The sequence below is a fragment of the Drosophila yakuba genome, chromosome 3R (genome assembly GCF_016746365.2).
Source record: "Drosophila yakuba strain Tai18E2 chromosome 3R, Prin_Dyak_Tai18E2_2.1, whole genome shotgun sequence".
Lineage (NCBI taxonomy): Eukaryota > Metazoa > Arthropoda > Insecta > Diptera > Drosophilidae > Drosophila > Drosophila yakuba.
The window spans coordinates 9,064,476-9,088,045 of NC_052530.2; the positions used below are offsets into that span (position 1 = coordinate 9,064,476).

At 42.6% G+C, this 23,570-nt stretch overlaps 6 protein-coding genes across 8 annotated transcripts; 3 read left to right on the top strand and 3 right to left on the bottom strand.

Moving 5' to 3' along the window:
- Positions 1 to 71: 71 nt before the first annotated feature.
- LOC26534532 (synaptotagmin-4) lies at positions 72 to 4,896 on the bottom strand. The gene is made up of 5 exons (XM_039376587.1): positions 4,741 to 4,896; positions 4,016 to 4,115; positions 2,132 to 3,318; positions 1,797 to 1,871; positions 72 to 1,734 (listed from the first exon to the last, which is right to left on the bottom strand). Exons 2-5 carry the CDS (start codon positions 4,056 to 4,058, stop codon positions 1,615 to 1,617), a joined length of 1,425 nt encoding a protein of 474 aa, XP_039232521.1. The 5' UTR covers positions 4,059 to 4,115; positions 4,741 to 4,896; the 3' UTR covers positions 72 to 1,614.
- A 380-nt stretch (positions 4,897 to 5,276) lies between these two features.
- LOC6536063 (glucose dehydrogenase [FAD, quinone]) lies at positions 5,277 to 18,520 on the top strand. 2 transcript variants are annotated; one of them, XM_002096637.4, is made up of 4 exons: positions 5,277 to 5,633; positions 13,241 to 13,417; positions 13,488 to 13,608; positions 16,285 to 18,520. In XM_002096637.4, exons 2-4 carry the CDS (start codon positions 13,250 to 13,252, stop codon positions 17,871 to 17,873), a joined length of 1,878 nt encoding a protein of 625 aa, XP_002096673.2. In that variant the 5' UTR covers positions 5,277 to 5,633; positions 13,241 to 13,249; the 3' UTR covers positions 17,874 to 18,520. The 2 variants fall into 2 exon arrangements, with proteins under 2 accessions (XP_002096673.2, XP_039232520.1); XM_039376586.2 differs by having other exon boundaries at positions 16,285 to 17,834.
- A 78-nt stretch (positions 18,521 to 18,598) lies between these two features.
- On the top strand, positions 18,599 to 19,852 carry LOC6536064 (general odorant-binding protein 84a). 2 transcript variants are annotated; one of them, XM_002096638.4, is made up of 5 exons: positions 18,599 to 18,767; positions 19,045 to 19,269; positions 19,334 to 19,398; positions 19,452 to 19,578; positions 19,636 to 19,852. In XM_002096638.4, exons 1-5 carry the CDS (start codon positions 18,614 to 18,616, stop codon positions 19,728 to 19,730), a joined length of 666 nt encoding a protein of 221 aa, XP_002096674.2. In that variant the 5' UTR covers positions 18,599 to 18,613; the 3' UTR covers positions 19,731 to 19,852. The 2 variants fall into 2 exon arrangements, with proteins under 2 accessions (XP_002096674.2, XP_015047545.1); XM_015192059.3 differs by lacking the exon at positions 19,045 to 19,269.
- Positions 18,863 to 20,773, bottom strand: LOC26535123 (tRNA-uridine aminocarboxypropyltransferase 2). Its single transcript, XM_015189422.2, has 2 exons — positions 20,613 to 20,773; positions 18,863 to 20,551 (listed from the first exon to the last, which is right to left on the bottom strand). Exons 1-2 carry the CDS (start codon positions 20,690 to 20,692, stop codon positions 19,876 to 19,878), a joined length of 756 nt encoding a protein of 251 aa, XP_015044908.2. The 5' UTR covers positions 20,693 to 20,773; the 3' UTR covers positions 18,863 to 19,875.
- Positions 20,774 to 21,048: 275 nt separating this feature from the next.
- Positions 21,049 to 22,409, top strand: LOC6539873 (serine/threonine-protein kinase 16). Its single transcript, XM_002086721.4, has 4 exons — positions 21,049 to 21,247; positions 21,308 to 21,902; positions 21,976 to 22,110; positions 22,164 to 22,409. Exons 1-4 carry the CDS (start codon positions 21,132 to 21,134, stop codon positions 22,278 to 22,280), a joined length of 963 nt encoding a protein of 320 aa, XP_002086757.1. The 5' UTR covers positions 21,049 to 21,131; the 3' UTR covers positions 22,281 to 22,409.
- Positions 22,395 to 23,350, bottom strand: LOC6539874 (G patch domain-containing protein 11). The gene is made up of 2 exons (XM_002086720.4): positions 23,249 to 23,350; positions 22,395 to 23,191 (listed from the first exon to the last, which is right to left on the bottom strand). The coding sequence occupies exons 1-2, from the start codon at positions 23,293 to 23,295 to the stop codon at positions 22,441 to 22,443; spliced, it is 798 nt and encodes a 265-aa protein (XP_002086756.1). The 5' UTR covers positions 23,296 to 23,350; the 3' UTR covers positions 22,395 to 22,440.
- Between the last annotated feature and the right edge of the window lie 220 nt (positions 23,351 to 23,570).

Consider the following 23,570-nt stretch of genomic DNA (forward strand, 5'->3'; position numbering starts at 1 on the left):
CTCTAGTACATGTACGAAGACTGATAAGACACAGATTAATGCATATGTATATCAATAATACGCACTGCACATTGTTTTATATAATACCTTTTATTACGGAAATTAACCATTTGATGTAGCTTACAATTACAATTATATATAATGTAGAATTATACACATCTCATATAATTTGGGTTCCTCCGCAAAAACTCAGCGCATATGTATTGGTAATTATTGTTTTTCCATTAGACGAATTGAAGTTTTGATTGGACACGAATTGAAGTTGTATCTGCCATTCTATCGAATCGCTGTGTATGCTTGTATATATGCTTATGTTTGTATACTCGTAGTTTCGTAGTTATTCAATGAAGTTTAATGCTCTAACACTCAGTTTACAAAATATACGTAGAAGCGGGCTGATGTCTATATAGATCTGGTATAGTACATAATTGTATTCAGTACACTTAATATCAGTAGTGGATAATGATTCGGTGTCTTCGTTAAGCTATGCTTTTTTCGGGGTTCTTTACCAATTCCCTTCAAAGGTAGTGCCGCTAGATACACCTGTAGTGCTTATTGCGTTCGGTTTGAGCTATTCGTGAGTGGTTATACTCTAGAGTATGTTATTGGTAATTGATTCCTACATGTACTATGCTGCTTACATTATTGTATTGTGTTGGTTTCCTCTCCGAATCAATGTTTTCTGACTTTTTCGATCGATTTGTGTGTGGTTTTGTAGCTTCTTGGTGCTAAGCATTCTGCTGCGTGTTCTCTCTAGATTCATTGGTTTTGTTTTATTTGTAGTTTTAGTTATTTCATTTATTTTTAAGAGTACCTATAAAGTGTTAAGCAGTAAGCATCTTTTCTTGCTTCGTTCTGGACACACTTTAAGAGCTTTTGGTGTGTGCAGATCTGGTGTCTAGCATCAATTAAATCAAGGGTATATTTTAGGTCTTTACAATCAAACCAAAATGTTAAAAAAATTTAAATTAAATTGTACAGACATTATGCTTAAACGTTAGATATCATAAATATTTTATACAGATGCATGGTTAATAACACATTTATCTCTTTGTGGAAATCAACCACTGAATGGTGGGCACATTAAATATAACTATAACTGTTATATAAAAATCATACGTGGATATAAGTAACAAAAAGTGTAGAAGTAAAGTTTTATACAGCAACAAAGTCCGTGTCGATTAAAATAGATGAATAATTCTTCGGCCTTACGTATTCTCATATGCAAACATGTCTATATTGAGATGTTTTTGCGTTATCTTACACTTACATGCACTTTTCGGGTCCTAAACATTTTCTAATACATTTAATTTAGTTAGTGGTTGCTTGGTAAATATTTAATTTCTGCTTGTGGCGTAAACGACCAATTATCTCTCATTAATTTTGCATCAAAGTCAAAGCAAGTGATCTTCCAAAAATCAAGTGTAATATAAACAAACAATGGAAAACAAAATGAACCCATATGCAATCATATGCCAAAAGTGAGAGAAATTCATTGTTGCAGCGAGCTCATGCCGATGAGCCTCAGTGCCTGACTCTCGTTCCGGTGGCCAGCTCCTGCTTCCTGCCCCCTCATAAAGGGGCGCCTGCGCCCAGGTGCTTCCTGCCCCCCACCTACTCGTTCAGCTTGTGCCACTCGGCGATCTGGCGGCGGGGCGAGTTGCAGACCTCGTTCCAGTGGTTCAAAGCGGTGCTGCTCGAGTTCGGTCCGCCCAGCTCCAGCCGACCGATGACCTGTGAAAATTTCGAGTGTGCCATTATCCAGTCGTTGGCATTGGTCCTCCCATTCGACTTACCTCATTCTTGGTCACGCGATCCCAGTCGAGCAGCATCAGTTCCAAAGACACACCCTCAAGACTGGCGCCAGCGCCCTGTAATTGTATACGATTGCATTAAAGATTGCTTACTTATGGGTCTTAAAACTATTACTTATTTCCAAGTTAAGTGCAAAAATTAAGAAAAGCCTTTTACAAGTAGTCCGCAAATATTTAAATTCTACTATTATACTTAATGAGAAGTACAACATACAATAAATACTTAACAACCTACCTAAGGCTCTTAGGTAATTCAGAGTTATTTTATGGTGTTGCGTTAAACAAAAAAAATAGTAAATTGATATATTACTACTCACTTCGGCAGCGGGAATATCAAATGCGAAGCTCTCGTTGAAAACGGGACTCAGAGTGCGCTTCTTCACGTGCGTCTTCTTCTTGGCGATGCGTTGGCCATTATAGAGGAGATATATCTTGACATACGGATCGGCCAGTCCGGTGACATCCATGCGAGGCAAGTTCCGGGCCTTCAGCAGGACGACGGTGAGACGACCTGCAGCTGGTTGCCAGCAGAGGGAGATGAGCAGCTCCCCGCGACCCTGGGCTCGAATCTTCAGGCTCCGTGGCTGGATCTCTTTGCTGATGGACAAAGCCTCTTTGGAAATGTCTCCGATCTCGATGGAGTTCAATGGGCACACCACCTCGCCAATAACGTCGTCGCGCGAGTAGCGATCGAAGCTCAGGATGACAAAGTGCAACGACATGTTCTGCAGGTCGTTCATGTTCAGGCCGTAGAAGGTGAAGTCCTCGTCGTAAACCGGATTCCGGGTGTTTCGCACCACACGGGTCTTGACCTTGTGCTGCTTGTCTGGCAGCAGCTGCAGCTTGACATACGGATCCGTAGCCGCCTGAGTCCGTCCGTTCATGCCAGTGGGAATATCTCCGGTTCCGCTCGATCCTCCCTTGCAGGGGAGTCCCCGGCAACGGATGATGGAGACCATAAGGGCGTTCCGTTCGGCCAAGTAGCGCAGCTTAAAGTAGATGGTACCCAGCTTTCCGTACTGGTCGGTCACGGTCAACTCCTTCCCGTTGCTCAGCGAATGGTCGTCCAGGGTAATGGTCACACTTCCGTTGGCGATCGTCTCCACCGGCGAGTGGTGGAGGCTGTTGTGCAGCGAGTGCTTCAATCCGTTGCCATCCACCACGGTCAGTTGGTTGCCATTCTGCTGCTCCGGATGCTGGGCAGGTCCGTCGCCCTCCTCGATGTACTTCACATTTGGCTGCGCGATCGGGGAGGTGGACTGGTCCTGCATCGGCGATAGCAGACCCATCTGCTTGCCTCCAGTCGGCGAGGGCGACTTCTTCAAGTAGTGCGGCGGCTGGCCGCTGGGCGATCGAACGGCGGTCGGTCGCCGGGTCGGCTGGAAGGGGAACGAGGCGTCGTGCTGGCTCTGTTTCTTGTTCCGGAGGCGCATCTGCCGGGCGCAGATGCACGCCACCGACGAGAGGACAGCAGCCGCGGTCAGTCCCAGGATGGCGGGTACAACTGAAAAGAAAGCAGGTCAGGAAGGAAGTTGTAGTTGTACCCAAAAACAGGTCTAATGTTATTTTTCTTTTGCTAGTGTCAGTTCTAAAATTAAAATTTGCAAATAATGATTTGGAAGTCAATAAAAACCCACTGTAAACTACCAATCAGCTCAGATTACATAAATGAACGGTTAATATGCAATCTCTTAAACCTCTTAATGGGATAATTAGAAGGAATTTGGAGCATAGCAATTCCATAGAACTAAACATTTTATCAAAATAAATCATACTTTTCTGTTACCCTGTTAATTAATTAAGAGTATCCAATAAATAAATAAATTTTTCTAGCTTTTACTAATTTTGAAATAAAAAGAAATTCTTAGAACACACCTGAGCACATGAGAAAGAACTTTTCCCCATTAACAGCTGTGAGTTGTTTATAGACCTCCTTTGTCATTAAACCTTATACACAGGAACATTAACTTTTGCATATTCATTCTTCACTTCACCCTAGCAAATAACACATTTGTAACCCATCGAAACCGACACCCCGAGTGATATGCCCACAACGCAGGCACAAAGACCCGAATTAATAATTCATGGCCACCGAAAAAGTTGGGCACAGCTTCTGTGCAACACTTTGAACGAGTTCCTAATGAGCAAATTGGACAGATCGGACACAAAGGCCGCATTGGCCGCTGCAATATGTTACTTACTCGTGTCCATGACGCTGGCATCTGGAATATACTCTTCGGCCATTTTAAATGGATTTGGCTTCGCCGCTCTCAGCACGTTTGCACTCGATGTTCCTGGCGGCTGTGTGGAATAACAATTAGTCATTAGTCATTGGTTTCAAAGTGAGGAGGAAAAGTTTGGATGGTTGTCTTTGGATGTTTGCAACTTTCAGTGGCACGTGAAGAATAGTATAGCGTGCTTCGATTTTGCGCACAAATGTAGGCTAGAGGCTTTTTCGTGGGCAGCAGCTGCCTGTTTTCTGCTCAGGTATTGCTGACGTTTGGCTTTTGTTGTTATTTGCATTACTTGAGGACACCCACTCAGGCACACTTTCTGCCAAGAGAGCGGGAGAGTACACACACACTACACACACACATGAGCCATTTGGGTGCTCGTCTGGGGTCGCATGAATCATCACGCACACGAAGCTCGCAGGTTTTTCCACTTCTAGAAGCCAAGTTCAATGGGAAAGTCCCACATTAAAACATTTTTCTTCTTTCATTTAGGTTTTCGTGACATTAAAAAGATGTTCACTCTTACTAACATTCAGTATCTGTATCTGTATCTGTATCTGCTGTTTGTTGCAGCATCAGGGAATCGTGCAATAGCCATCACTTCCTAGTCGCTACTTGAAAACCCAAAAGGGTTTTCCTCGATAGGCTATTTTGCCCTACATTTTACTTGCTTGAATGTATAATAGCCTTACTTTTTTGAGTCTGCACCTTCACAATTAATATCCGAAAATTGTAATCGCTTTGATATCCACAAATTGTGGAAAAAATTCAACAACGCAGTACTGCAGCCGTTCGACTTTATTTTGCCAGTGGCTTCTTAGCTTGACTGGGAAATCGTTAAACTCGCGCAGGCGCACAAGTCTCCAACTTTCTGTGTGTTTGTGTGTTGTTTGGCTGAAAGAGGTGGTTGAAGAAACCTGTGACGTCTTAGCCGCAGTCAGGGTTGCTTTCTGAAAGTTATACAACACTAGAAAATGTCCATGAGTAAGGGGTTGAGTAGAAAATAAGTAATTAATAATACGCAATACGTAAGTAATAATAATAATAATACCGATTTTAAAAGAGATTGGCAATAGGCTGTGTAAAATTTATACCAATTTACTTACCTACTCATTGCAAGCACTCAAAAGCTTCCAAGCTTCAGAGAGCGCAGCTTTGGGGCCAGCTTAAAACTCTCTTTCGTTGAGTTTGAGCTTTTGGCCAGTTTAAAAAGACGGCGCCTGCTGGCCAGAAGCTGAGTCCGTAACGCTCTGCGTCTGCGCGCAGTTCGAACAAGTTGAGAAAGAGACCGTCAGAAGGCCAGATAGCCAGAAAGACCATCCAAGTGCAGTGCTCCAGACGGCAACTAACAAAAACCCTAGAAGTCAGGGCCTAAGCCCATTGTGCGGCGCTGCCAGCGTGTTTTTGTGTGATAAAAAAAATAAAACTGCTCAAGAATACTTGAAGACTTGACAGGACACGAGTTTTTGTCAACGTCGGGTCATTGAACAATTTTAGCAAGGCATTTTCTATAAGGAATAAACAATTAATTGCATATTAAAAGCCTAAAAGGAAACCAGACACTCAACCAGCGGACTCTACGATCGTAAGTTGATGCAATAGCCTTTATTTCCATTATTTTCTGCCTTTTCGGTTTTTGCACAACCCCAAATCCGCGATGTCCGTTTCTGGCATTGAGGAAGCTCAAAGATTTGGACAGCTTTTTGGCCCAAAGTCTGCTGGTGCTGCTGGAAATTTGCCATTGTCATAAGCCTAAGAAACGGAACTCTGTTCGGTCTTCTGATGGCTCACGGCGATAAATTTACTGCACTTTGTTTGCAATAGCTCCAATTCGATTGGTTTGTTTTTCTGGCACAGAGCAGAGCATGGTATGCCTCACGATTTCTGCTCTAGACACGTTTCTAATTTAGTTACTGGCTTATATTTCTTTTTCCACACATATGTACATATGAAAACGGTCACCCATTGTCTGACATTTAACCACTAATGTACTAATGTGTTCGATATTCTGCTCAATAATACTGGGTATTATTCGTATGAAAAAGTACCCACATTAAGGTGTTTTACGATACCAGTTCATTAAACGTCCATTGCAGTATTAGGAAATTAGCCCGGTTTTCCCCCTATTCCACCGCTTATTAGCCACCACCTCGTTTTGACGGAATGAGTCGCATTGTAAAAGACAAATTACTTGCGCTTATTTATGAGGAGCACATTTCTTTTGTACCAAATTTCCTTTAAATGCTATCTTTGCTAGCTTTTTATACTGAAACCGACATGTACAGGCTAACGAGCATACGTTTTTGTATAAACTATTGTTAATACTGTTTTTAGCTGAACAAAAATGTAGGTTATGGAATACACTCAGTATAATTTCTTGTTTCGAAAGTAATTTCTATTTATATCAAAAGAATCCCTGTCATTTATAGAGATTAACATAATCAATGATTAGTCATGATAAATATCAAATTCCCCAACAAATGAGTAACACCTGACAGCAATGCCAAAAACCAAACATTTCCTTTTATTTAAAATGAGCTGATATCTTCAAATTCAGCGGAATCTGTAAAATTTGTTACGCTGTTTCTTGCAATCTAATCATTATGGTAAACATTACAGTCATCAAAAGGCCAACAAACTAAAGAAGTGATTCCCAAAAATGTAAAATGTTGCAAAGGAGCTTTAAGCTAACAACACACACACAACTTGCACATTTCTTCCAAACAATTCAACAAATAATTCCTAATTAGCCGTGCTCACACATTCACACCTGAACCCATTAAAAAAGAGTTCGCATTTGTGTGCCTGGAAATGAAATATCTTAATTTGCATATCGGATTCGATGTTCACTGTAGGGCCTTTTAAATTCGCTTGTTTTTTTCGTACTTTTTATTGACGAGAGCAAATCAAAGAGGGCGGCGATGATCCATCAATTTTATTGAGGGCAAACAGTGGCAAGCGAATATAGGAGAAGGTTTCAATTTCTAGGGGGATTGGCGGGTTTTCAGTCAGCATGGAGCTGGGTGCTTTGACCGAATGACACCCACGCTTAGCTTTCTTTTCTGTAGTTGTTGGCCAAAAACTCCAAAGCCTCCGCACACAAAAACTTTGCACACACATCCCGTAGATCTTTTCGAAGTCATGTTCAAATGTCAGCGGCAGATAAAAATTTGTACGACTCCATGTTTTGGGAGCGTGCTGTCGCCGCTTTATCTGCTGCTAGTGGGAGAAAATTCGAAATTCAAAAAACAGTTTTAAGAGTTTTAAGTTTGCCTAAGCCTGTTGCTTGGCTATTGTTACTCCTCTTCATCGACATCGCCAATGACTTTTGCTGCCTGTCGTTCGTTCGTTTGCCTTGCGATTGTGTGTTCCCCTTTTGGGCATTTTGGCAGTCGTCCATTCATTTCGGGCATTCAATGCATCTGCATGTAGTCTCCGCCGTTTGCCATTTAACAACTGGTCTTCGACAGGGCTTGACTTGGCTTTATTTGTTTACAATTCGTTATGGCACATTGCCAGGTCAGAGCCACCTCAAAGCGTGAGCCGGCATAGAGCTCAAAATGGGACAAATTTCTGAATGCTTTTCGGAGAAGTTTCCTAGGGAGCGCGGAATTAGCATATTGTGTAAAATGATTGAATATACACGGAAAGAAAACGGTAAAGTCCATTCTATTTTTTTGAAAGGTACTTAAAAGCCTTCAACTTATACAGACAGTGTGCAAAATGTTCTGACTTAAATAAAGTTATTTAGGAAATTATAAATATGGAGCGACATTAAGACGTAGCAAGTTTCAATCATTACTATATTTTGGATTATAATACTAAACCAATGGCAATGCCGGCACTTCTCTACTTCGCGAATTTCTCAACGCGACTATAAACTGATTATCGACAATCGCTCAGCCTCTGGGCGTCCCACAAAATCTTATCCTAGCGACAAGCGTGAGAAATCCCGGCAAAACATCAATTACCGCACAACTCCAACCCTGTTAACAAATTCACTCATTTAGCAATGAAACTAAAAGTGTTGTTACTGTCTGCAGGCCAAAAAGCCGAACTCATGAAATGGCAACCCAGTTGACAGGCAGCTCCTGAATCAACGTTGTTCGGGGCCGAACTGGCCACCTTATATTGTTACTTCTCTGTTTTGGCTTTGGTTTCGGCCGTCTTTGCATCCGCCTCGGGCCTGCGAATAGATGTGGATGTGGCTGCGGCTGCGGCTTTTTGCCTTATCCAGCACGTAACCAGCGATCAATCAAGGCAACTCTCATCTGGGGTCTTTGACAATCGCCGGAATGATGCGCAGCGCAATTGCAGAATTTCACTCGTAGCTTAATTGTACGACTAGGAGCGGTAAGAGCGGTACGAGCGGTACGAACAGTACGAAGAGTACGAGTGCCACGTAATTGGCAACGCCAAGGGTATTACATGCAGTTGCCGCAACATTTTGCCCAGCGAAATGCAACAAAATGTTGTAAATATTCAATCACGTAGTTCGTGCAACAATAGCCCGGGCACCCGAAAAACAAAATTTAAATAAATTATGTAAAACGGTATTTTCTGCACAGCTTTTCAGCCAACTCGAGGAAAAATGGGAAATTTATAGCATTGCGGTATTTCCGCTTCTGTTTCTGGTGGAAAAGTGCATTGTCAGTCGTGCCGGTCAATGCCATTTTTATTAATTATACAGTGCAATTCTCTGGAAATTATAGCAACTGAAAACAAATAAAAATGCAATTACCCATCGTGAAAATATTGATATACACGAGTTCCGATGTTGTTTTTTTTTAAACCCCATAAATCTCTATGAATATGGACGAAGGGTCCGGCAAACAATTGTAAGATTGTAAAATTAAAGCTGTGGAATTTGCAAAGGGAAATCCGGTTAGCTGCTAGCGATCGAAGAATCTTTTGTTAGATAGAAATCAAACGAACGTCTGAAATTTTTCTTTAACTCTTAAAACCGCTAAACTGACCGGCGTCAGCAGAAGTGCCTTAACTAAATATTATCTACTAATAATTAACAATTACGTTGTGAGGGCATGACAATGTGGAAGCAAAAACTACATCTTCTCACACAATACATTCGCACATTGTTGATGTCGCGTTGACAACTGACTGAGGCAAACGTGAAGGCACAGAAATCAACATAAAGTAAGCAAAAGTAACAAGAAACAAGTGAAAAAATAACAAATGGTATTTCAGACGCTACAGTGGCATTTATACTTCCCTTACCAAGCCATATAGAAACGAGAAAGGACGCTAGCTTCTGCGAGCCGAAGCTAAATTACCCTTGCAGCAATTATTCATTTACCTCTGTTTAAAAGCTATCTGTATGGATAGCTCTTTCAAATGGTTTCCTTTCTATTGCTGCTAGTATGTATAAAAGTACATATGTATATAACTGGTGCATATTCCGTGATATTGTAAAAAATATCTTTCAGCTATTTTGGTTATAGAACTAAAAGGCCAGAGCAGAAGCAAAGAGACCTGTGGTCCGTTGCTTTGTTGCCGCATTTTTATGTGCCACCACGCGCATGACGAACGAAAGTGAAAATAGGAAGTCAAGAGATGGCCAAAGAGCCATGAGACCGGCAACAACCGCGTCTGGGCCACTCAGACTTTGAGTCAGACATTGGCCAAGTTGTTCAGTTATTGCGCGGCAGTTTCCTCCAGTCTAACGCGAATGCGACTGCCAGTTGTCAGTTGGTGGAGTCAGTTGCCATTGCAGTCGCAGGTTGCAGGTTGCGATTCCAGCTGCAGCCCCAGTTCCAGTTCCAGTTGCCTTAACTTGCCACACTTGCTGGTTTCTTGGCCAATTTCTAATGGCCAAAACCGCCGGAGATGGCTGCGTAATATCAACGAGGGCTGCCGAGAGGGGGGCAATGTTTGCTTTGCCGGCTCGTTATCCTCGTGTTAATTTATGGCCTCGCTCTTGGTCAGATTTCCCACCACTTTTGCTGCTTATTTATGAACTTTTTCCCAAATGTATTTCAGCTAACTGTTGGCTTGCTGCGTTTACCGGGCTTTCTTAATTTATTCATTCACCTTGCCAGCTTGGTGCCGCTTGTCAATTTGACGCCCGAACGTGAACGATTTTATGGTTCGATTTATTTTTTATTTCGCTAACCGTTATTTTTTGATTTGAAGCAAAGAAGTGAACTGCAAAATCCAAGCAAACTTGTTCCCGTTTATAGTTGGAGGTCTATTGGCCAAATCAATGATTACTCTTTGCCGCAATGTGTTGAGCATTAAATTTGTTTTAGTTTTCAGCTTATTATGCGAGTTTTTTACGAGCCGGGGAATTTGGAAGTCGCTAATTGAAATTGACTCAAAATCGATGTGAAATTTTCAAAATAACTCGAATTCTTTCATGTCTTTTAAGGCGTAATTTAATAAAGCAATGACATTCTAAAAAAGATTTGATTTACTTAGTTCAATAATCATTACAATTGTATTCCCAGCTTTATTGAGATATAGAAATCAAATTAGCTTTTTAGCTAATTCTAAAGACTGAACTGGAATCTTTTGACTAAGGCACCTTAAGATCCCACCATTACCAAGTGTGGACCTTACGCAACTCATTTAAAATCGCATAGCTTTATCTGACGCCTTTGTAGTAGCACACATAAATTGCATTACTTTATGATTATTATTCTAATAAATGCACGGTTCCCACATTAATAAGCACCCGAAAAAACTATGCCTAAACATATGGCAGAAGCGGCAACGAGATAACTGTATAACAAGGCCCAAAACCAAGCCCCTATCTGCGGTATTGTTCACACTGACTGACTGCCTGATTGACTGACTGACTGGAAACCGACTGAATGACTAACTGACTGACTGACTGGCAGCTCAAAGAAACCTTCAAACGCAGCAACGAACACAATGCCAAGCAATATCAATGAAGATATCGTGCGAGTGCAAGACAAACCACCAGAAGACACTCGGTTCACTTCAGTGCACAAGGGACTATGCACCATGCTTTACATCCGATAAAGTTGTTAATTAAAAAAACACAGTGTAATTATGACAGCTCCATTGATTATCCTATCAGATATGTTACACAGGAAGTGCGAACAATCAAATGATGACAAGAAAACATGTTCTCACAATTAAACAGAAAGCTTTTTTTAAGTCATAGATTTTTCTGGGGTTTTATTGAAATTATAAACTATCCATCTGATATCATTTTAATTTTGTTTTATTTTTTCGAACTAATCTTAATTTTGGATTCGACTGACTTAAAATAAATTTTAGACATTACTAGAATTAGCCTCCAAGCCCAATCTTGATTTACAATTTGTCGATCATTCCTTCCTAAGAACGTATTTAAGCACATTTTTCCCATCTGAAGAATTTTGACATTTTGCCCTAGTAAACCCGACATTAATCAGATATTTAAATCGGGGACAAAGTATTGCGGTTATCCTCTTTTTGTATCCCTAGGATTTTTCCACCAATTTCCGTGAGCCGCCACGCAGAAGTGGACCAAAAACCGTTATCTACACAAAACTTGCCACAAACAACTTTTGGTTTTCTGCGTGCTGCACGACTTTAGCACGCGTTTTTCTCGGCGTTTGAAGTTCGTCGGTTACAACTTTTGTTGCCTGGCTTTTACGAGCCTGCTGGAAAACTGGCTGCGAGGTCAACTGCCTCTCTTTTCGATTTTCCACGTTCGCGTGAGTTGCGTATGTTCTCCGACTTTGTTTTGACTGTTTCTTGTTTTTCTATTTTTTCTGGGCTCGCGCTCCGCCGCTTCACTTTCTTGGCATCCTTCAACTTTAAAAGCGAAAGACACCAAAATGCAATTGAAATGAATGCAAAATCGTGTTCCAAATGTCAGACGCGAGCCCCATTGTGGCACCCAAAACAGACGAACTGTAGCAATTGCATGGTCTTCTCGATCTCCGCTTAGGCGATTCTCTTGTTCAACTCTCGGTTTCAGCTTAAGTTTCTGTTTCAATTACTTTTATGCTTTGGGTTCGGTTTTGGTTTCGGTTTCTGTTTCTGTTTTTGGATGGGTACAAATTGCAATTTGATTGCTTCAAGCGTTCGAGTTAATTGAGGTCAAAAGCGTTGTCAGCATCTTCCAAAAATGCACTGATTTTGGGGATCGGTTCGGTTTCGGCGCTAATTAACCGCCCAAAAAGGAGTGTGAAGAGCAATGTTGGAGGCAAGCAGTTAAGATGGTTTCTTCACAAAAAAGGAGCTTAGAACGGATCCCGTTTCAGAGCTGCTCAGGAGTCAATCGGTTTAGCCGAACCGGGGGCCAAAAGTCGACCACCACTAAGTGAGTCGAACAAATGACATAATTATATTGCACATTACTCAACCGTCGTTGGCTACCGTAATGCCATGCTGCCTCTCATTGCTTCTGTTCGGCATTTGGTCGAAAATTTCGAAATTCCAAATAGAAAAGAAAACCCAGAAAGCCAGCCAGATACTTTGGCCGCTTGGGTCTAAGGTCATGTGAAACTATGCAGAAGCAGCAGCCGACGGAACAACAAAAACCGAGCTCGGATGATGAGCTATGACTTCTGTCCGTCCGGCTGTCCGTTTGGCCTTTCGGTAATTGCCAATGCTGGGGGCAGTTGCCGTTTGTTTGCCAAATGGCCAAGATATAAAAAGTATATTTTTTGATTTCAATTTCCTTTTGGTTTTTATTTTCTGCCGCCATGTACTGTACTGTGTGCATTGGGACAGACGACGCCCATTGTCTCGGTGGGTACTCTTATTAATTACAGTACTGTTGCTGGAGCGTTACTATGATAATATTTAGTCTTTGTCTTAGTGGACAAGGTTAAACAGAAGTTCATGTTGCGGTTTTCAACAGTTTTTGACTTTGCCCTAGGCTTGTGATCAATCAACTGGAAATATAATAATTAAATGAGCAAATAAACAATTAAATATATTCTGTAAACATTCGGAAATATGTTTCTTATTGCTAATAATGAATAAAGTCAATTGCGGACAATTAGCGAACTAACATTTCAAAACGTTGATTCCTTGACGATAAATTCGAATAGAAATTATCAAGATTTCAAAAGACTGAGAACACAAACCTTATACGAAATGTATTTTAAGAGTTCCAGCTTTCTTCTTTACTCTTTACTATACTCCTTAACTTGACTATAGTTTGTAACCTATTTAATAGTAAAAATTAAAAAATCCCATTGCGTGTTTTAGTCTATCGACATGTCCGCCAGCTCCTCAGCCTGCGATTGTTTGGTGGGCGTGCCCACTGGGCCCACCCTAGCCTCCACATGTGGCGGTAGTGCCTTCATGCTGTTCATGGGACTCCTGGAGGTCTTTATCCGCTCTCAGTGTGATCTGGAGGATCCCTGCGGAAGGGCCAGCACTCGGGTAAGCTTTAAATGACACAGACCACAAAGAGTGGCAACTCATATCTCAATATTGTTTCCAACCTTATTAGTTTCGATCGGAGCCGGACTACGAGTACGATTTCATTGTCATTGGCGGCGGCTCAGCGGGCTCTGTGGTGGCCTCTCGACTGTCCGAGGTTCCCCAATGGAAGGTGCTTTTGATTGAAGCCGGTAAGGGACCTCATGCCTATACACATTTCCAGTATCATAAGCTTACACTGCTTGCGGCAATTAGAGGCACGTTATGTGGCATTTGTTTAGAAGTAATTGAAGCTTAACAGCAACAGCTTAACTGCAACAATGGCAGCAACACTAATGCCACTTGGGCAAGACTCGGCGGCAAGCAAGCAACCGCAACTGCCACGAGCATTATGTAAACTAAGCGAGCTGCCACCTCAGTCCGATGCCTAATCTTGGCCCATGCAAATATCTTCTCTCTCTATATAGGATTTATATAGGATTTACCTCGCTTGGAGCTGCTAGCCCGCTTACAAAGCCTGAGGTTTTTTTCGCATTTTCGTTTGGCCTGACTTCGTTTTCTGCATTTAATAATTGCTGTTGCTCGCAGCTTATTTTATGAATGAATAACGATTCGGATACTACACGTGATTCGTTGCGAATGTGGGTGAATTGCGAGTGTATTTACTTCTCCTAATCGGTTTCGATACTCAATGCAGTGCATTCACTTTGATTTAATCAGGCGCAAATATGCGGTGAGCTCTGCCTTAGAGGACTGCCTTTTAGCACTGCATAATTTAAAATGTGTCTTATTTATTAGTTCAAGCACACGTTAACATGTTTTTTACAGCCCAGTAACCAGATAATGTAACGCCAAATCTCAATTAGACCACCTTTTTTAATGTATTTGTAATAAATAACTTTAAATTTATGGAAATGTGACTTGGCTTATATTTAATAAGTAAATAAGTGACCTGCAAAAAGTTAAACTTCATTTAAAATTGTATACCTTTAGTTTAGTTTAATCTCAAAACCTATTTTAACCTATTATATAAAATTAAGCCCCTCTTTAAGTAGTACCTCTCATCGTCCCGATGCCTAAAAACATCATTAATCATTACTTCTTTGTCGCCCAACTCTAATGTCTTAGTCAGTCGACTAAGTGCTTGGAAAATCACTTGATATATCTTCAGGCCTGGGAAAGCATTCTAATAGAGCTATTAAGACTTCCCTATGAACTTTCTAGGCTCTGCTTGGCTTACTTTGTGGGTCTCCCTTAGTTTTCCAATTTTTGCGCAAAGTAATTGTTTATAGCGACAATTTTTACGCCTCGTCACTAATTACACTAATTACGAGTCAAAAAAACGCGAAAGAGAAACACATCTGAAGTTGTCAATGCGTTGGCGTTAATTATACAACAATGCCTGAGCCAAAGTGCAATTAGCCGCGGCTATTACCTGGCTTATTATACGACCATATCACTGTGAGCAGATAACCCTCGTCTAAAGTGGCCTTTGTTGCTAGCCACAAAGCTTGATTCTTGCCAGACATTAGACATGCACCTCGTCAGAATTAGTCAATGCCAAAAGCATGCCGGAAAAAGTTAAACTCTTCTTCTTCAAATCTTCACATCTTCAAATTGTTGATTGAAGAAGTCAACCTGGTGCCTGGCACACTGACCCCTGGAATAAGCTCGCCTGAGGTTAATGGCGGTAGAAATTTGTGATATCTCCTGGTCACTTTAAACCATATTCTATTTTTGCACTTCATGACGCCGCAAATCATTTGTCACTTAAGGCACTTAGTTTTGTCATATTTGGTTTTAAATTTTCTAGCGTAAATTGTATTTTATTTGTATATTCAACTTACCTCTTAGCACGTGGTGTTAATGATTGCACTTATATTAATGGTTTTTATTAACAATTTTTTAAAATAAGTGCAGCCCACATGCAATAATGACAGTTTAAATGCATTATTTTATCACATTTACCATTTGGAAGGCTACCTTCCGAATTTACTTCTTTCAACTAATGGCATACTGTCTTTTTATGTTTTTTATTTACTGTGTTTTTTTAATATCGAGTATACAAATTATTTTTATATTTATGAGACGATGCTCGACAGTCCAATGCTCCAGGCTGCATCTTGTTTACTCGCTTTAGCTTACATTCGAAGCTAATTTGAATGCGTATTACCCCCGGTGCTAATTGTTTTCTCTTATCCATTGGCATTTGTTTTTTTTTTTGCGCCCCACAGACATATGTTAAGAGTTGCCGCAGAACAAGTTATTAACAATTTCGGGAACATATATAACGCTGGTACTCAATGAATCACAGCATCACGGTATTAGTATCTCTTTCTAAAATTTGGCTATTTTGTTTAATTTGCTTTGTTAAAATTCCAAGTTAAATTATTACTTCAGGATTTTGCGGTAACATTTTTTCGGCTCCCACGCTATGGCAATCAAAGATTCCACTTGAATCGATTTAATTAAAGAGAGTCGTGGGCCCAGCGCAACGGAAATTCTAGAACGCCGATTGAGCCAATGTACTAATTATAATGGATTGCCATGGGTTAAGCAAAAGCGTGCCTCAAATGTCCCAAAAGCCAAATGAGGCTGCCCACCCAAATGCTGAAGGCTGAATTGGACTTTGTTTGTACTGCTTCTTAATGGGCAGTTAGGGTCTATCAATCAAGACTCACGACCAGTTATTTCAGTTATCGTGGTCTTGTGAATAGGTGCATATCTATTACCCTAACCGGTAGGAATTTGGCATTTAAACATAATAAATTCGGTTACTTCTTCTGCTTACACTTTGTTTAGTACATAAACAATAAGACAACGATATTTTTCAAATATGTATTAACTATCGCATCCGTCTTATCCAGGTGGCGATGAACCTGTGGGAGCCCAGATTCCATCAATGTTCCTCAACTTCATTGGCAGCGACATCGACTACCGCTACAACACGGAACCGGAGCGAATGGCCTGTCTGTCCTCGATGGAGCAGCGCTGCTACTGGCCGCGTGGCAAGGTTCTTGGCGGAACATCGGTAATGAACGGAATGATGTATATCCGCGGCAACCGTGAGGACTATGATGATTGGGCAGCACAAGGAAATCCTGGTTGGGCCTACAACGACGTTCTGCCGTTCTTTAAAAAGTCCGAAGACAATCTGGAACTGGATGATGTGGGCACGGAATATCACGCCAAGGGCGGCCTGTTGCCAGTGGGCAAGTTCCCATACAACCCACCTCTATCCTACGCCATTCTGAAGGCCGGCGAGGAGTTGGGCTTCTCCGTGCAGGATCTAAATGGTCAGAACTCCACTGGTTTCATGATTGCCCAGATGACTGCCCGAAATGGCATCAGATATAGCTCAGCTAGGGCTTTCCTGCGACCGGCTCGCATGCGCAACAACCTCCATATCCTGCTTAACACCACGGCCACCAAGATACTTATCCATCCGCACACGAAGAATGTTCTGGGGGTGGAAGTCAGTGACCAATTCGGCAGCATGCGTAAAATTCTGGTGAAGAAGGAGGTGGTTTTAAGTGCCGGCGCTGTGAACTCTCCTCAGATCCTGCTACTAAGTGGAGTGGGTCCCAAGGACGAGCTGCAGCAGGTGAATGTGAGGAGCGTGCACAATCTTCCAGGTGTGGGAAAGAATCTGCACAATCACGTGGCCTATTTCACCAACTTCTTCATTGACGATGCGGACACGGCGCCACTTAACTGGGCCACGGCTATGGAGTACTTGCTTTTCCGGGATGGTCTCATGTCCGGCACTGGCATTTCGGATGTGACCGGAAAACTGGCCACTCGCTGGGCCGACAGGCCCGACCTACCCGATCTCCAGTTGTACTTTGGCGGCTATCTGGCCAGTTGTGCCCGCACAGGACAGGTGGGCGAGCTGCTCTCGAATAACTCTCGGTCCATCCAAATCTTTCCAGCAGTTTTGAACCCTCGATCGCGAGGGTTTATTGGCTTGCGATCTGCTGATCCTCTAGAGCCGCCTCGTATTGTGGCCAATTACCTAACAGACGAGCGTGATGTGAAGACACTGGTGGAGGGCATTAAGTTTGCCATCCGACTGTCGCAGACGGCGCCGATGAAGCAGTACGGTATGCGGCTAGACAAGACAGTGGTCAAGGGATGCGAGGCACCCGCCTTCGGCAGCGATGCCTACTGGGAGTGCGCCGTGAGGCAGAATACGGGTCCGGAGAACCACCAGGCTGGCTCCTGCAAAATGGGTCCCAGCCACGACCCCATGGCGGTGGTCAACCACGAGTTGCGGGTCCACGGAATTCGCGGACTCCGAGTCATGGACACCAGCATAATGCCCAAGGTCACCGCAGGTAACACCCATGCTCCTGCCGTGATGATCGCCGAAAAGGGCGCCTATCTGCTGAAGAGGGCCTGGGGCGCCAAGGTCTGACGCGTGGATGCGACGTGGACGTTGCATAGAGTAATTTAATCAGAATCCAAGCGAAAATTACTGCGAGTAAAATTGTAAGCGAAATTACACTTATGGCCCCTCAGATCCAAAACTTAACTATTTTACCCTAATCTAATTCAATCCGATCCTATACGAAGGTTTCTCACTCTACGCACACCGCGTTGCGCAATCTCCATCCAAGTTATCTATAAGTTAACAGGCTCCCTTAAAACTAACAACTGTGACCCACTGAATATACCGTCAATCTTCTTCAACAGCACATTAAGCTTGAATTAAAGAGAAATGAAACTTAATAGGATTATACAACTTGGTATCTAGTAGGTTTACTGAAACCCAAAAGTTATTAAGTATTCCATTAATTGTGTTTATTTGCAAAACATTAATGTCAGCTGGAGTTAAAGAAGTTTGACTGTGTAGATTTTGATTAATGTTCAATTTGTAATGAGCTTTATGCTGACCAATCACTACACTTAAACTATCGTTTTCGACCTACTACTGAACTACATTTAACGTATATAATTCGTGTGACTTATTGACAACGTAAAGCTCGTTAATCGTTTACTTTGCAATTGGACGGATGATTGATGTCCTATATTTCTGTACACACGTATATTGCATGTATTTATTGTTCGATTAAAGTGCAACAATTTAGTTTAACTACCAAACGATCTGATGAATTTAAAAACATTTATCGCACAATAAGCGATAATCGGTATATATAGGGGCGAAAAACTCTGCTTACCAGTCAGTTTTTCGAAATGTTTCGTTCATTATATTTAATCGGAGTTCTATCTTTGATTTGGGTCGCTGCGCAGGATATCGTACCCGATGATCCGGAGGTGCAGATGCAAAAGCATGCCATGTTCTACACGGCTCGAGTTGCCTGTGCGGATGAGAATATGATCCCGTATGGTAAGTCGAGTAAGGCACCAACTCTCAATAGTAACAGCTACATTCGTTTAGAAAGAAATTATCTATAATTGATCAATCACTGTAAAACAAGGTTCTTTTGTGTGTTTTATTCAAAGTACACTTTATTGGTATCCAATTTCCGGAAATATTATATCAAATTATTGTAACAGTGCATGGCACGACCAAATCTATTAAATGCATGAGAATGTGATCTATAAAAGGGCAGTCACAAAATCCCATCCAGTGTTTTGTTAGTGCAAGATGTATTCCGCGTTAGTCAGAGCTTGTGCTGTCTTTGCTTTTCTGAACTTGAGCCTGAATTGTGCCAAGGCTCTACAGGATCACGCCAAGGACAATGGCGATATTTTTATTATAAACTATGACAGTTTCGATGGCGATGTGGATGACATTTCCACCACCACCTCAGCTCCTAGAGATGCTGACTACGTAGATTTTGAAGAGGTTATTCGGAACTGCAATGCTAGTTTTATAACGTCGACGAGTGAGTGTGGAAATACTGCGAAGGATAACAAAGGAAATGTTGCCTTATTTTTAACTTCTTTCAGCTAATGTCTTGCAGTTTAATAGCACTGGGGAGTTACAAGATGACAAGGATAGGGCAACCAGCATGGTAGGTGTCTCTTGCAGATCCTTTGCCCTCCAATACTCAAAAATTTCTTGCAGTGCTATTTCCACTGCTTTTTCGAAAAGTCCGGTTTGATGACAGACTATAAGTTAAATACCGATTTGGTGCGCAAATATGTTTGGCCAGCCACTGGCGATTCCGTGGAGGCCTGTGAAGCTGAAGGCAGTGAGTGTTCTAAGTGGGACTAAGTTACAAACGAAATCTTTAATGTGTAATCCCCAGAGGACGAGACGAATGCCTGCATGCGGGGCTATGCCATCGTCAAGTGCGTGTTCACCAGAGCTCTCACGGATGCCAGGAACAAACCCACCATATGACGTTCAGCAAAGGCCACATCTTGGACTTATCAGTAGAAAATTATTATATTAGCGTTACCAAATCAAATACGGCTACGACCGGAACACAAAGTTTGTTATAAAGCACAGGCACATGCAACATATCCTGTGTTTTCTGCCCTGCCTATCACGTTTCTTCATTGCCATCGCAAGCGGTGTTTCTAAGCAGTCGGCTGAGCCGCTTGCCAATAGGCTTGGGATATTGGTTGTTCTTCAATAGAAACTCCTTCGACTGATGCTCCACGGCTCCGTTTTCGAGTTGGTACTTGCACAGCGTGTGCAGCGGTCGCACAAGCGTTTGTCTTAGCTCTGGCCGAGACTCGAGCACGGCCAGGCATTGCGCTGCGGTCTCTAGCGTGCTGAGGCATCCTTCCGTGGGCTGGGTTCGGATGATGTAGTCACTTATGCCCACGGCGATGAGTTTCACCTGCCGCAGGCGGTGTAGAGCCGGACTGCTGGCGTAAATGGCTTTAGCCTGCGGCCAGGTACCATCGATGAGCACCAGTGTGTAAGGACCCGCACTGCGATCCACCTCCTCCAGTGGGACTGAGTCCCGACTGGGATAAAGAAGTAATGTTTGTGGGGAGTCCAGAATCCTCTGCAGATCAGCGTGGTTTCTATGGTTTGGAAAACGCTTGCCTTTGTAGACGACACATTTTCCCGGCTCCAGACCCAACTGCAGCATCAGTGCTGTGCGCAGTGATCTCTTCTCCTCTGCAGGGTGTTGCAGTATCACAATCTGTGAGGCCACCGCCTCAGGTGGATGCGGCAAAGCCGGACACCAGCAAACTACCACGGGTCGTCTGTAAAGATTTGATGAGGAGACTTCAGGTTTTATGGTATATTCCCAGCTTCACCACCCACTTGCACTTCTCGCACTTGTCGCGTCTGTTGGGCGGATCGGCGCTGATGCCCACGAGGTCCTGCCACGCGTCATCGTCCATACTTGTAATTGATTAAATTAGGAAAATGCTTATTACCCGCACGACAAGAAATTCGTGAGGAGGAATTTGCAACCAGGTGGCAACGCAAACAGCCACATGGCAAATATGACCACCCTGTCTTCAAATCAGCTGTTTCTAGTGCAGAGAAGTTGCGATTATGCGCTAACAGAACCATGTATTCCTGTTGTTTATACACCAAGGAATAAAAAAAAAAAAAACAACCGCAAGAAGAAATGAAAACCGGAAAAATAATAATTAATAAATAAGTTATCTTCGTTTACAAATTTTCCACAAAATTTTTCAAGCTCACCGAAGTTTGTAAACTCTTTCTGGTATAAACATTGCATTTCAGTTTTCTGTTTTCTATTTAGATTTTGTATGTGAATTGAACTAGTTGTTAAGCTTAAAGTTTTAAAGTCCATAGCGTAATTTAGCCAAAATGCAAAGTATAGGATGGACGCTGATTATGAAACGCGGCTGCCTCTTTAGTTGCCGTAAGGAGACCCTGAACATAAACGGATCTCGATACACAATCCGTGAAAGGCTGGCGACCGGGTTTGTACCACATTTGCGCCACTATCTCCTCTGAAATATCTAATCTGAGTGTTTGAGCAGGGGCTTCAGTCTAATCGACCTTGGAGAAAACTCCTCTACGCGACGTAGCTACGCCATAAAGCGCATCACCTGCCACAGCATCGATGACCAGAATATAGCTCTGCGAGAAATCGAAAACTGTCGAAAAATTGATTCGGAAAACGTCATCCAGGTAGTGGATTATGAGCTGAAGGGCCAGGCGGACATAGTTATAAACACAACGAGCACGTTGTTCATCGTGCTACCCTATTATAAGCACGGATCTCTTGCGGACCACCTACAGCTGCGATCACGGAAACATGACCACATGCCCGAGGCCCAGATCCTGCAGATCTTTCTGGGCGTCTGCGAGGGATTGAAGGCCATCCACGAAGCAAAACCGGTGCCTCTGGCCCATCGAGATCTGAAAACGGCCAACATCTGCCTGTCGGACTCGTTTGAGCCTATTATTGTGGATCTCGGGTCCATGACGGAAGCTCGACTGCAGATTGTGGGCCAGACGGATGCCCAGCGGCTGCAGGACGAGGCCGAGGAAAGGAGCTCCATTGTGTACCGGGCTCCAGAGTTATTTACCGTGAAAACATATTGCACAATTGACGAGCGCTCAGATATCTGGGTAAAACAAATCCAAGAGAGAGGCTTTAGAGTTCTTCCTTAACATTTTTTCCCCCCCATATTCCCTCTTTTAGAGTCTTGGTTGTGTGCTCTACGCAATGTGCTACTTTAATTCACCCTACGATCCCATCTACGAGCGAGGTGACAGCGTGGCTTTGGCTGTGCTTAGTGGGAACATAAACATTCCAGAGGATTCCATTTACACAGAGGTAATGAACCATTTCTCTATCTCAACAAAATCTAATTCTAATTTTTTATCTAGGACATGCACGAATTAATAAAATACATGCTGCGAACCGATCCTATGGAACGGCCATTCATTTTCAGTGTTATCGAAAGGACCCACGACCTGATACAGAAACTGGAGGGTCGCTTGTAGCTCCCACTAACTGGATTACAACTCATTTATATGCATTTCCCCAAACCAGATACACCGCTTACTGTTTTTTGACTACTTATTGTAAAATATTTTAAACCTGCTGATTATTTGAAATTATGTGTAAGCAATCAAGCAAATCGTTTTTATTTTCTGCAGCTAGTTAGTGGTCGTCACGAGTGAGTCCTGGACAGTTAGTGCCCAGATCTTCGGCGTCTTCGTAATTGGTTCCACACCAGTAACAGAAGCAATAGGCAGTGCGAAGGTAGCCAGTGAGGAGTTCTAATTGCTCCGAGGGGCTGTATAGCTCTTCCTTGGATGGTTCTTCGACTTCGGGATCGTCGGCATCACTTTGTGTTTCATTTTCATCTTTTTGTTTAGGTGGCCAAAAGAAATCGAGATCTGGTTCTGCGATAGCGGACTTAAGATCCAACGATTCGCAGGTTTGCTGGCACCTTTTTATGTCATACTGCAATTTGCGCTCCTCCGCTTTATGAGTTGCACGCCTTCTGTAAGCCTCAGTGGTGACTTCCTCACCGGATTCAATGCCGACCTTGCTGAGGAGATGTGCCCTCCGCAATTCCTGCCGCTTAAGGGTCAACTCTGCAACGGCTGCCTCGCGCCCAAGGCCTCCACGACCGGTTTTTATGGTTATCCCCACGGGTTCCGTACGCGCATCCGAAGTTTTGCCCAATCCAGACCCTGCTTTGTAGCCCATTTTGGTCAGTAGCTGGAATCCTTTGTTGTCGGCGGATATCGGTTTGTTAAGAGACTGTTGAAGACGAACATTATCTACATTTCCGGAAGATGCTGTCTCCCGTTGGCGCTTCTTCAGCTCCTCCTTTTTGGACTCGACTTCAATCTGTCGTTTTGTGCCACGACTGTGCACCAAACTAGGACGGACATCTTGCAGACTAAAAGGAAAAGGATGGTTGATGGTAATTGTGCGATAGTTGTAAGGGTAATATTACCCAGCCAGGAATTTGTCGGACATATAATCCTCCTCCTCGTCAGACATCTGTTTATTTTGTTTACACTGCCCTTTTAAGTGTGACCATCGCTTATTTTTTAAATAGGATTATTACGATAACTAATAATAACAATGATACCTTTGCAATACAAATTGTGTTCAAAAAATTGGATATCATAATCTTGGGCATTTTAATAATTTATGAAACACAATTACAGAAATTGTCCAACAAACTATAATCACACCAGAGTCTACCGATTTTTGAAAAAAATTAGTATTTTAAGTAAGCGTAAGTAAAAAGACTAAAAAAATACTATACGCTT